The sequence below is a fragment of the Odocoileus virginianus genome, chromosome 7 (assembly GCF_023699985.2).
Source record: "Odocoileus virginianus isolate 20LAN1187 ecotype Illinois chromosome 7, Ovbor_1.2, whole genome shotgun sequence".
Classification (NCBI taxonomy): domain Eukaryota; kingdom Metazoa; phylum Chordata; class Mammalia; order Artiodactyla; family Cervidae; genus Odocoileus; species Odocoileus virginianus.
Window position 1 is genome coordinate 61,277,341 of NC_069680.1, and position 12,489 is coordinate 61,289,829.

At 51.4% G+C, this 12,489-nt stretch overlaps 1 protein-coding gene across 1 annotated transcript in view; it reads left to right on the forward strand.

Annotated features, from left to right (window-relative positions):
- CDH23 (cadherin related 23) overlaps positions 1-12,489 on the forward strand; it is a 428,604-nt gene that overhangs the window by 45,964 nt on the left and 370,151 nt on the right. Inside the window, 1 exon segment of the mRNA XM_070470793.1 lies at positions 1,710-1,787. Within this exon segment, the coding sequence (XP_070326894.1) occupies positions 1,710-1,787 (78 nt within the window).

Below are 12,489 nucleotides of genomic sequence, written 5' to 3' on the forward strand. Positions count from 1 at the left end.
ACATGTATACAGTGGACTACTACTCAGCCGTAAAATGAATGCAGTAATGCCATTTGCAGTTACATGGATACAACCAGAGTTTATCATACTAAGTGAAGTAAGTCAGACAAAGACAAATACCAGTGATGCTACTTATACATGGAATCTAAAATATGACACAACTGAACTTATTTGCAAAACATAAACAGACCCGCAGACATTAAAAAAAAAAAAAGCTTATGGTTACCAGAGGGGAAAGGTAGGGGGAGGGATAAATCAGGAATTTGGAATTAGCAGATCCAAACTACTATATATAAAATAAATAGATAAGAAGGTTCTACCATTCATCATAGGGAACTATATTCAATATCTTATAATAAACTATACAGTGTAAAAGAACATGAAAAGAACTGAATCACTTTTCTTTCTCCAGAAATTAACACAGCATTGTAAATTAACATACTTTTAACATTTTTTAGTTTAAAAAAATCACCTCATTTGCATAAACTTTCAGTTCAGTTTAGTTGCTCAGTTGTGTCCGACTCCCCGACCCCATGGACTGCAGCACACCAGGCTTCCCTGTCCATCATCAGCTGCCAGAGCTTGAATAAACTCATGTCCATGGAGTTGGTGATGCCATCCAACCGCCTCATCCTCTGTCATCCATTTCTCCTCCTGTCTTGAATCTTTCCCAGCATCAGGGTCTTTTCTAATGAGTCATTTCTTCATATCAGGTGGCCAAAGTATTGCATAAACTTAGGCGTGGTCAAAGGAACTCCTTATGAATAACAAAAGATGCTCCTCTTGCTCTGAAAAATTCCAAGGAGTTTTGAAGCTCTGTGCCAGGCCAAATTCTGGGCACCAGAGTTGCAGTGGTTAACAAAGTAGACAGGTCTTTTCCTTACCAAACTCCCATTCTGTGTGTAGCTGGGCTGCCCAGCAGAAATACAATGTGAGCCACAAGTGTGATCTTAAATTTTCTAGGAATTGCATTAGAAAAGAAACAGGTGCAACTCATTTTAATAATGTATTTTACATAATCCAGTATAGCTACAGTATTATCATTTCCACACATAATCAATATAAAAGACGAATGAGATATTTTACACTCACTTTTCCATACAGGGCTTCCCTGATAGCTCAGTTGGTAAAGAATCTGCCTGCAATGAAGGAGACCCCAGTTCAATTCCTGGGTCGGGACGATCCGCTGGAGAAGGGATAGGTTACCCACTCCAGTATTCTTGGGCTTCCCTTCTGGCTCAACTGGTAAAGAATCTGCCTGCGATGTGGGAGACCTGGGTTTGATCCCTGGGTTGGGAAGATTCCCTAGAGAAGGGAAAGGCTACGCACTCCAGTATTCAGGCCTAGAGAATTCCAGGGACTGTATAGTCCATGGGGTTGCAAAGAGTCGGACACAACTGACAGACTTTCACTTTCCATACAAGGTCTTCAAAAACCTGTGTGTATTTTACATTTCACCACATCCTAATGTGGACCAGGGCTCAATAGCTACACGTGGCTGCTGGCCTGGCTGACCAAATGACCTCACAGCCTTCTGCCTGCCTCCTAGTTACTCCTGGTTTGCCGTGAGGCAGAGCAGCGAGCTACCAGGGGCCATGGCACCGGATGCAGGGTCAGTGCCTGCTATAGCCTCTACTCTGCGCCCCTTGCAGAACGCATGGAATTGGCATGAGGGTACTTGACTGATGCTCTTCTTCTCTAACTTCCAGGCCAGGTGAACCGACTGCCCTTCTTCACCAACCACTTCTTTGACACATACCTGCTGATCAGTGAGGATACGCCTGTGGGTGAGTTGGCACAAGGGCTGGTGGGCATGCCGGGTGGTATGGGGTGGCCTCCTTTCCCACAAGTGAAAGAGATCTTAAACATGGAGATGATAATACCCCTGTGATTGGAACCTCTCCCATGGTGTCCCTGATGGGTGTTCATGTGGTCTCTTCTTGGTTGCCTCCAGGGATGGGGCACTCACTACTTCCTGTGATGGCCCATTTCAAAAGAGAGGAGGTCTCAGTATCAAAGATTTTATCACCTTGAGCCCAAGTTGCTTGACTTTCACTTCTACATTAATTTTGTCCTACAAAATGGCTTGTTCTTCTTCCTTGTGAAAATTTGAAGATGGAAGCTCTTATAATTTGATTTGCAGCCTTTTGTACTTTTCTGTGATTACTGAGTTTTCTCTGCACTAGGTATGCCTGTTTTTTTGTCATTTAAAAAAAAAAAACTGTTTAGGAAGTGATCATGAGCATCTTGGTCCATGCCCCTCACCACCTCCCACCTGCCCCAACTTGACTCACCTCATCACCCAGGTCTGTCCTCATGAGCCCTTCCTGAGGGCCAGGCTCCTTTACCTGCAGCTGGAGGTCGGCAGACGTAGCCCCATGGCCTTAGCTCAACTCTGGGGATCCCGAAACTTCTCAAGAAATGGGGTTGACTTGATCAAACCCATCTTGCAGCTGTGCTGATGGGACAGCACTAGTCCTGTGTGTGTGTGTTAGTCACTCACTCATGTTTGACTCTTTGTGACCCCATGGACTGTAGCCGGCCAGGTTCCTCTGTCCATGGAATTCTTCAGGCAAGAATACTGGAGTGGGTAGCCACTCCCTTCTCCAGGGGGTCTTCCCCATCTAGGGATTGAATCCGGGTCTCCTGCACTGAAGGCAGATTCTTTACCATCTGAACCACCAAGGAAGCCTGTGAGCACAGAGGAAAACCACGCCACGTCACATTCACCAACACTCCCTCTTGTGTCCTTTCATTCTTGTCTGTTTTAGAGAAAGTGCTTGTAATCTGGGGCTTCTTAACCTCAAATCTGCCTGCTTTGTGGGTATCAGGGCAGAGCTGTGTACCAGGAGCAGTATACATAAAGGGCCAGCATGGTGCATCTTTCGGGAGCATCACTTGTACTTGAAAGTGAAGTAGGATGGCTTGGAGAGGGGAGAGCTCTGAAGATATTTAACTAATAGGTCATTTAAAGCACTCTTTCATGTATGTAAAACCAAACCTAAATGCAAAGTTCTTCAAAGAAAATCTCTGCTTAAAGAGGAGAGACTTAGTGGGCCCCAGACTCACCCCTGCTATTTGCAGGGATGCACAAGCGGCCCCTTGCAGGGGTCTTTCCTTCCAGTCTTCCTTTTTTTGTGGATGGGTGCCAGACACAGCAGGTGTGTTTCTGACTGCTTTGGGGCTTGTCTCCATGGCCCAGTGGTGCTCTGGGGCAGTGGGGGCCACTGTGTGGAAAGTAGCCTCTCTTTTGATGGTTTGCAGTCCCACACATCAATGTTGTGAGGCTGGATTTGGGGTTTGGTGCTCGGGGATGTGGTGTTTGAAGTGTTATCCCGGAAGGAGGCAGATTGCTTCTCTGGAATGTTCTCCCAGAGACTTAGATCACCTTCTGAGGAGTGGAAAGGATGGCTGGCAGTCTTTTGGGGACCATGCTGAGCTGTTCCCCCCAACTGAGTTGGGTCGGGAGTGTTGTTTGTGGACTCCTGGATTCTTCATGGCTCCTGCCCAGGCCCAGACCTGGCGTGGGGCTGGCATGGAGCCAGCAGAGCAGAGGCCCGGTGCACGTGGATCCGTAAATGATGAATGTTAGCGGCGGTTATCACCATTAGGGGTTCTACTTTTTTCAGTTCATTCACCAGTTTATCAGATATAGACGGGGTGCCCCCCTGTACCAGGCCCGAGTGCTGTGAATTCAGAGAGGAATTTGACAGAGGGATAAAGAAACCAGAGTCACGGGTAGGAGCAGCTGTGCTGGTTGCCTGGTTAAGCCCCAGCGGGGATTGGAGGGGGAGGGTCATCCCCCTGGGGGCAGGGAGAAGCAGGAGAAGTTTGGGGGAGGTGATGGCACTTGAGCTAAGTCCCAAAAGGGTCCTTTCCATTTCTTCACATGCTGTTTCCCGTGGCTGGTTTTTGTAAGTGTCTGTTTGAACCTCATCCTCCTGGAGAGTCCTTCAGGGTGGAAGAAATATATCTGGGACAGGTGAGATCCCTGAGGCAGAGCTGTGGCCAGCCACTCACTAGTTGGGGCTGCTGATGGAGAGGCAAAGGCCCGTCAGGTGAGTGGTGCTACCGCTGTGGCCCTGCACTGCCCCGCTCAGCCCTGAATAGTGGGTTCTCTGAGGCCTGTGCTGCAGGGAGGCGAGTGGGGTGCCCCCAGTGAACACACCAGCAGGCCCTGCTCCAGTTACCTTTGGCCCCAGCTCTTGATCATCTCCTGGAGATGCTGACATTGGTTGGCCTCCAGGAACAACTCCTAGGACTCGACCCCGTTACGGCTGCACTTAGCAGTCACAGCGGTGGTGTCCATCTGAGGCAGTGGGGATTGATCCCCAGCTCTGGGAGGCTGCAGGAGTGAGAGAGGAGTCAGTGAGCTGGAAGACAGCTCTGCTCACCTCTCTGGGCAGGGCCAGTGCTGAGCGGGCCTGCACTGCCCTCCTTGCTTCCTTTTACATGAGGATGGCAGAGCCCAGTTCCACCCTGAAAGTCAGGCACCCAGTTTCCATTCCTTGCTGTGTGGCGTTGGGCACAGTGCCATACCTCTCTCAGCCTCTGTCTCCCCGTCTCACCAATGAGAGGGCATTGGAAAGGTGGGCCCCAGTGAGTTTTGGCCTGGGCAGTCCTGCTAGCCGAGGGTATTGTATCTCTGGGCCCTCAGATAACACAGCCCTGGAAACCTCCAGTGAGTGTTGTCACCTACTTGCCCTGGGCCACTCAGAGTGGATGTGAAGTCATGTGGACATGCCAGGATGCAGGCCTCTGACTAGCAGTGACCAGGGTGAGGGTAAAGGTTCAAACAGCTTGTCAGGGGACTGGCCCTTTGCTTGCTGTGTGGAACGAGGTGGCCTAGAGACTTGACTTTGAGGCTTGGCTCTCACTACCCTTTGCTCTCTGAATCTTGGTGCTCCGAACTGTAAAATGGGATGGAATAGTTTTCCTCTGGACCATTGGCATGTGTACATACACTGTTGTTAGCTCGAAAGCCTCCATGCCTGGGATGCTTTGTTCTTACAGAAAAGAAGACTTACGTGTGGCCCAGGGATGACTGGTTTACTGTCCCACCAGCTACCAGTTTGCAGGGGAGACAAACAAGCACGAAGATGAGCTGGGTCCAGTGGGGTGGCTAGTGCCAGTGGCTAGATCCAGAGCCCAAATTAGTCAGCTCACCAGAGAAGGCGGTCAGAGCTGTGGGCTGACCAAACTTCCAACTGGGAAGATAATCTGGGACAGATTATCTGGCTTCTGCCTGGACCCCCAGTGATGGGGAACTCAGGATCTTATCAGGCTGCCCATTTCTGTTCTTGGAGACAGTTCTGGGGATGAAAAAGTCTTTGTAATACTACTATGAAACCTGTCCCTGAAACTCCTACACACTGAGCCTAATTCTGACCACTGGAAATTTGTAGAATAATAATGATAACTATGATATACAATGTATATATATAATATATATTATTATAATGACAGTGTTTATTGAGTGTTCGAGGCAGTGTCCTGAGTGTTTTGTTTTTAAATTCCTTTTAAGAATGGAAGGAAGGTAGAGTTTGGCTACAGGCTCTGTCAGGGTGTAGTTTCTGTGAATGTGCTTTCCTGGGCTAGAGATTAGGACTTTCATTCACCTCAAACCTTCTGAGCATTTCTATTCTTTATGCTCTTGCCTCAATTTCCGACCACAGGCCAGCGGCCCTGTGCTCGGGAGCGGAATGGGAGGGCACAGCCCGGCCATCTGAAATCCCGTGCACAGGCTGCTTGTTCCGTCTCTGTCTCCTCCTATCTTAGCTTCCAATTCCCTCTGTGCAATGTTCTTTTGTAGACCATCTCCCAGCAGAAAAAGACAGAAGCCAAATGAAGTCATCAAGCAGCTCTGCCTTCCCCCGGCCTGTTAACATCCGGGGCCCCCCTTGTCCTTGCACGTCTTCTCCAGACATGAACCTCAGTCCCTGACAGCAGAGCCTGGCCTGGGCAGAGCAGAGCAAGGGGACAGCGAGCACCTAATGGTCAGGCTGCTTGGCGTTGCCCACACCTTGGCCCTGGCTGTCAGCAGCAAATGGCTATGTGGCACCTTCAGAATGAGGGACAGGGTACAAGGATGCCGTCTCTGATTGCCCTCCCCAATCCATTCCAACCACTCCACCAGTTTTGCTCATGTTGAGATCACCAACCACCTCCCGGTGGCTAAAGCCGACCTAATCCTCAGGCCTTGTGGCCTTTCAGCAGCGATGTTTCTCTCTTCCAGGGCATTACCTCTAGCTGTGCCTTCTCAGTCTGTTTCCCCCACCGCCCCCTCATGGAGTGACTCATCCACTCCAGCCACATCAGTTTCCTTGCCGTTCCTTGAGCATGAAAGGTGAGTTCCCACCTCTTGCCCTCTGCAGTTCTGCTCCTTTTGCCGGGAACATGATGGGCCTCCGTTGGTCAGTCAAGTTGATTCAGATGCCGCTGCTTCTGGGCGGCCTTCCTGGGTTTCTCCAGGCAGGGTTCAAGTGCTGCTTCCTTTGCTTTCTCCTTCTCTGCTAGTCCAATCACAGAGCCGTTGTTACCCAGCTCCTCCTCTGTCTCCCGTGTTGCCTCGTGAATCCTTCCAGGTGCCCAGGCATCTCCACGTCTCCTGAGCCCACGCCTGTGCCTGGCTCAGGCCCAGGGCTCCAGGTGCCTTGGGGCAGGAGTGAAGTCTGGAGTTTGTGAGTGGCAGGGGTTGGGGGACCTTCCAAAGCGGGGACTAGGGCCGGCTCCATGCCTGCTCGCTATCCTCCTGGAGTCTCAGGCCAGGCGACCCTGCCGCCCAAAGGTATTAGGAGCGAGGTGTGGGTGATGACAAGGATGGCTGCCCAGGGAGAGCACCCAGGAGAGCATGCCCCCCAGGTGGCACAGGTGCTGTCGGTGCCTGCGCTTGTGAATGGTAAAGCCCACACTGCGCCAAGGGTCATGTTTTTATTCCAGCTGCCTGCCGGGCCTTTATGTGACGTAGGGACCCTCAGGGCGCTGAGCTCTGACTGGCCTCCAGGGAGGGACACAGAAACAGCCCATGACACCTGGCTTGGAGGCACCAAGCTGATTTAGGATTCTGAGGGGGATGGAGGGCATCTGGTCCATCTACCTTGGCTGCCACCCAATCCTCATTCTTCAGGTCCTGGAAGGGCCAGGGTTCCTCAGGGTGGGGTCCCGAGGTCACTCATCCTATCCGAATTCTAAATATCCCCAGCCTAAAGCCTCCCACGTGCCCAGAGAAAGGAGTGAGAACTCTTTATCATAGCCCATCAACACCCGCTCCTCACCTGCTCCCCAGTCACGGGAACCTGCTCAGCACCCCAGCCTCTCACCTCCGTCTCACCACCACACCCTTGCCCGTGCTGTTCCTTCGGCAGGGAGCACCTTTCCCCATCCCTGCCTGGTGGGTTCCTGTTCATCTTTTGAGACGTAGCTCAGCTGTCACCTGCCTGGGAGGGGCCGTAGCTCCCCCACCCCTCACCCTGTGTTTGCTTTGAATTTGACTCTATGAAAGCTCTTAGCAAAGTCCTATCAGGGTTATTTGTGGTAACTCCCCATCGGCAGTTCGTTTTTGCTTATTACCTTAATTAATATCGACATTGCAATTCATTATCATTTTGGTATTTATGTATAATGTAAGATTGTAGAACAATACTATTAGCTAGCGTTTATTGACTGCCAGCCTCCAGCCAGGGCCTCTGTTGAGCATTTGAAACATGGGCTCCTGTCGACCTCACAGTGAGGCTCAGGGAGGTGTCATCATGTCCACTGCACAGCCGAGCAAGCTGAGCGTCTTGGCACACGTCCTCTGTGCCAAGCACAGTGCTTTGTGTAAAGTGGGCCTTAACAGATGCTGATCGGATGAGTAGAGGGACGAAGGAAGGATGAAAGGATGAGTGGATGTTGAATGTCTTGCTGATTCCCCTCCCGTTGGCTCCAATCCCTCCGTGTGTTGCCAAGGTTGGCGCACACGGAGCCGACTTCCCCAGGCAGACCTCCCCCCAACCTCTCAGACCTCCAGAGCGTCCTGAGCCACAATTCAGGTGATAATGCCCACGCTAATCACCTACATGACTAAATTAGTCTTGTCAGGAGCCATTAAGGCAGGAGCTCGGGATTCATTAGGATGGATTGGGCCCAGGCAGCGCCTGGCACTGCTGCCAGTCGGCACTGATTAATTTCTCTGCAAACTCCATCAATGCCCAGCTGTTTCGTCTGGACCCAGCGAGAGCAATTTTCAGGTGGGCTGACCCGCATCCACGGTCTCAGTAGACGGAGGAGCTGTGTGCCTGCAAGCACGCAGACAGCTCCCTGCAGGGGCAGCCCGCACCAGCTCGGAGAGGGAGATGTGGGGCGGGGTATGGCAGGACATCAAGTATGAGGTTGGAGCAGAAACAAAGGGGGCGGGCGAGAGGGGGACCTGGGAGGGGCCTTCCTGCACCGCTGTTCGTACCTGGTGTCCCAGGAGGGGCCTTATCCGTCTCTGTGCCCCTCTCCCCTTGTCTAAGCAAAGGGAAGAAATCATCTCTCGGGAGAGGATGGAGAGCCACAAGGTGAAGATGATTGTTCCCTTAACCAGAGTGTTCCTTAGGACACAGAGAAGAGGAGGTCATTGTCCCCCAAAGCAGTTCCTTGGCAGGGGATGGTGGCAAAGCTAAAGGAACTGGAGGGTTAGAGGGACGTGGATATGAGGAATCCAGTGAGGGGGGTCCAAGACATCAGCGAGGCATGTGCTCCGATCGTGGTTTGTGCTTTCCCGCCGGCCACCTACACAGAGGCAGGGTAGCTCACTAGCTAAGAACAACAACAACAAAAAAAATCAGACTGGCTGAGACAGTAATGTGTTAAGGAGAAATCACAATCTGTGGTTGAAGTTAAGGTCAGAGGTAGACAGCACTAACAGCCTGTATTCCTCACCGTCAATTGTACCCCTCACCTGAGAATCCTCAGAGGGCCAGCCATGAAAAACTAGGGCCTCCTGTGGGACAATTTGATAATCACTAGTCAATCACTCCCACTTTACAGATAGGGAAACTGAGGCCCAAGCAGGGAGCTTACCCAAGGACCTCAGAGAGTTACTATTGAATTCCTGCCCTAATTTCTTATACCAGCTGCAAAGGAATTTAAGGGGCCTCTGCCCATGCAGGCACTGGGTACCTCTGGGCCTAGGGAAGAAGGGGCCTGGGTTGGTGGGCTGCGAGCCTGGGACTTAATTTTAGAGAAAAGGACTCCAGGTGCCTCAAAGCTACTGCAGTCTGAGGCTGGAGTGCTTAGGGAGGGGGGCTCAGCTGCTCCCTAAGGCTGTCGGTACTAGGTGAGGTTCTGGAGGAAAGAGGTGATCTAGTATCTGTGCAGGTGAGCAGGTGCTGGACAAGCTGGTCTGGGGCCCTGGCTCAGTGGTGCCTTCACAGAGCAGGGCTTTCATGCTTCCTTCTGGGAGGTGTGGATGACTCACAGGACTCCGGAAGGGCCTGGATGCCACTGTGGCCCTGCTTCCTTTCTGCCATTTCCCAGGTCAGCATTGGCCCTCAAAGGGGTTATAGGACAGAATAGTGTCCTTCTGGGGGGTTCTGGACTGTAGCCACTCCTTAGAGGTCCCTGCCTGGGCACATCAGGAGCCCGTGGCAAGCCCAGCTGTGGACTGTCTCTTGACACATGAGTGGGGATGGGGTGAGTGTTTTGGATGCAGTCATAATATCACTAATGATAACGATGATGTGCCACCTGTCGTGCAGGCAGGCGTTAATGGTCTGCACTGTGCACCTGTGCCAGGCTGTGCTCGGTGGCAGTGTGGGGACACACACACGCATTAAAGATAACTGGGGAGAACGGCAGCTATCTTTAATTGCACACTTACTCTGTGTCTAGGTCAGCTCTTCATACACATTGCTTCATTGAATCCTTGTAGCAGACCAAGAAAGTGGGCTTTATAATCCCTACTTTACAGATGAGAAGACAGAGGGCTCAGAGGGGGTTAGTAATTGCACCGGGTCACACAGCTTATATAGGGTGGAAATTGAGCTTGAACCCAGCGCTGCCTGACTGCAAAGCCTGTGCACTTAACCACAACTTGGGGACTCTGTGCGTGGGTCATTGCTTTTAAGGAGCCCCCGTTTGGAGCTGAGAGGAGGATGTTGTGGTAAATGTCCAGTCCATCCCAGGCAAGTGGGAGCTGTGAGCTCCAGGGTGCTGCTAATGCTTCAGGGGAGGAAGGACTTCATTCTGGGCTTGGAGAGGGGGAGGTTCATAGTGGAGGTAGCATTGAGTGACTGGATATACAGACAGAAGCCACAGGAGTGGCATTTCAGAAGGCCATGGACCAGGTCAGCCCACCATGGGGCAAGCAACTTGTGTTGTGTCTTGGGTGGCAGAAGTAGGTTGTTGTGGCTAAAAATAATAGTAGTAATCAACTAATACCTGCATTTTAATAGTTAGATTACTTGCATGATCTCACTGAATCCTTACAGCAATGATGGGAAGCCTGCTCTATCATGATCCCCCTGTTACAGGCTCGGATCCGTCAAGCTGCCCAAGCTCCCTCGGGATTTGAATCCCAAGAGTTGAGTCTTCAGCATCCACACTCTTACTACCCTCCTCTGCTACCTCTCAGGAGTTTTGAGGGTCATTCCTCAGTCTGTCACCCAGGAAAGGGTCTCAGTGATCAATGACTGCACACGGGAGAGGAGCTGGGAGCAGGGCAGTCGCTCCCAGGGAGGGGAGAGTGGCCAGCACAGCTCTGCCTTTGAGTGCCGGCCCAGGACTGGGGCAGGAGCCTGGGTTCCCGGCTGGGCTCTGCTCCTGTGCAGCTGTGTGAGCTTGGGCCAGTCGATTTTCCTGTTTGGGCCTCACTTTGCCGACTCCTTGGACTATGCTAGTGCTTGCTGGACGTACTGTGCAGAGTTGGGGATATTGCTGAGAAACAACTGGGGAAACAGATGAGACTGTTAGATTAACCAGGTTGCTAGCTCCTGGGCCCACACCTTTTCCATGATCAGCAGTGAAGGAGGTGGGGGCCTTGACCAGCTGTGCTGGTGGCCAGGCAGCAGGCACCCCCTTTAGTGGGGTTGGGGGGCTGGCAGATGAGCCTGGCTCAGCTGTGTCATTGGGTGAGATTGTGCTGAGCTTGCAGCCAGCCGGGAACACTTGGGCTCTCTGGGAACTAGCTGAAGGTATGATTTACAGGAGCTGAAAATCCTCCAGCTGGTTGGGGAGACAGTGGCAGGCAGAGCCGACTTTGAACTTGTCATCACTCCCCTCACCCTGACTATTCTTTACACGGCTCAGGGGCCCTGTGAGCCTGACTGTCCAACTACAGCTTAGCCCAGAATAGATCAAGTCTCCGTGTCAGCCCTGGACCTGGGTTTGGACACTCGGGAAAGTTGTCTTTGGATGCAAGGATCTCCCTGAAGTCCCCTCACCGCCCTCCTCCTCTCCCCAATCTGGGCACAGGGCACCAGGCTCTGGGAGGGATGGCCCAAGGCCTGGGTTCTAATTTCAGCTGTACCACTTGTTATCTCTGTAACCATATACAAGTCCCTTAGCCTCTCTGAGTCTCTTTGTCCTCATCTGAAAATGGGGCTGATCAACTTGCCCAGCTGACTTCACAGGGATCTTTATGAAAGAGCTTTGAAAACTACATTGCCATGAATATAGCAGACTTTGTTTTTATTAAGATATTTGTCTTGAAGTGCCTCCTCTTCTAAGAAGCCCTCCATTGAATCTGAACAAGTATGGACTGTATGAACTGGCTACTTAAAAAAAAAAAAAAACTTTCTATGCCTCAGTTTACCTGGTTGGAAAACAGGGGTGATGATCACATCGTACATACTCATAGGATTAAATAAGTTAACTTCAGACCTTGAGAACTGTCCTTGGCACTAGTATATGCCAACTACATTGTTGTCATTGACTCGTGCTCTTCCCAACTAGGACAGAAGCAACTTGAGGACAAGAATGATACGCGAAGTGGCCCAAGCCTACTGTGCTCAACACATAAAAAATTTGGTGTGATTTATGTGTTGCTCTTCCAAGGGCATTTTCTCTTTGTAGGTGGGAAAGGCCCAGAGGTCCCTGGCCCCCTCTCCCAGCCTGGCCACGAATGCACTTTGTCTATAGCTGTCAGCCAGCAGGCAGTGCAGACGCAGGGTGGACCCTTGCAGCTGTGGGTAGCGCCCCATCTCACTGGGTAGTGAGCACACCCTCTTGTTCATGGACCTTCTGCCTCTTCCCCATGCTTCTTCATTCCTGGTTTGCCCAGAGCTCCCTGCAGTCAGCCTGTCCCTCTTCACATGATGTTGTCTAGGGTCTGAAGACCAAAACCTGCCCCTGAATCTGCTGTTTTACTCTAGAGGTCCCAGTTCCTGTAGCCAGCCCCCGGACTCAGGACAGACTTTCCCACCTACCCCATCTTGGTCACCCTTCTATGTGCCAGGTGCCATGCCCAGTGGCTTTTCATGCCTTGCTCATTTAATCGTCACAGCTCCCTATGAAGGAGGTGGTTAT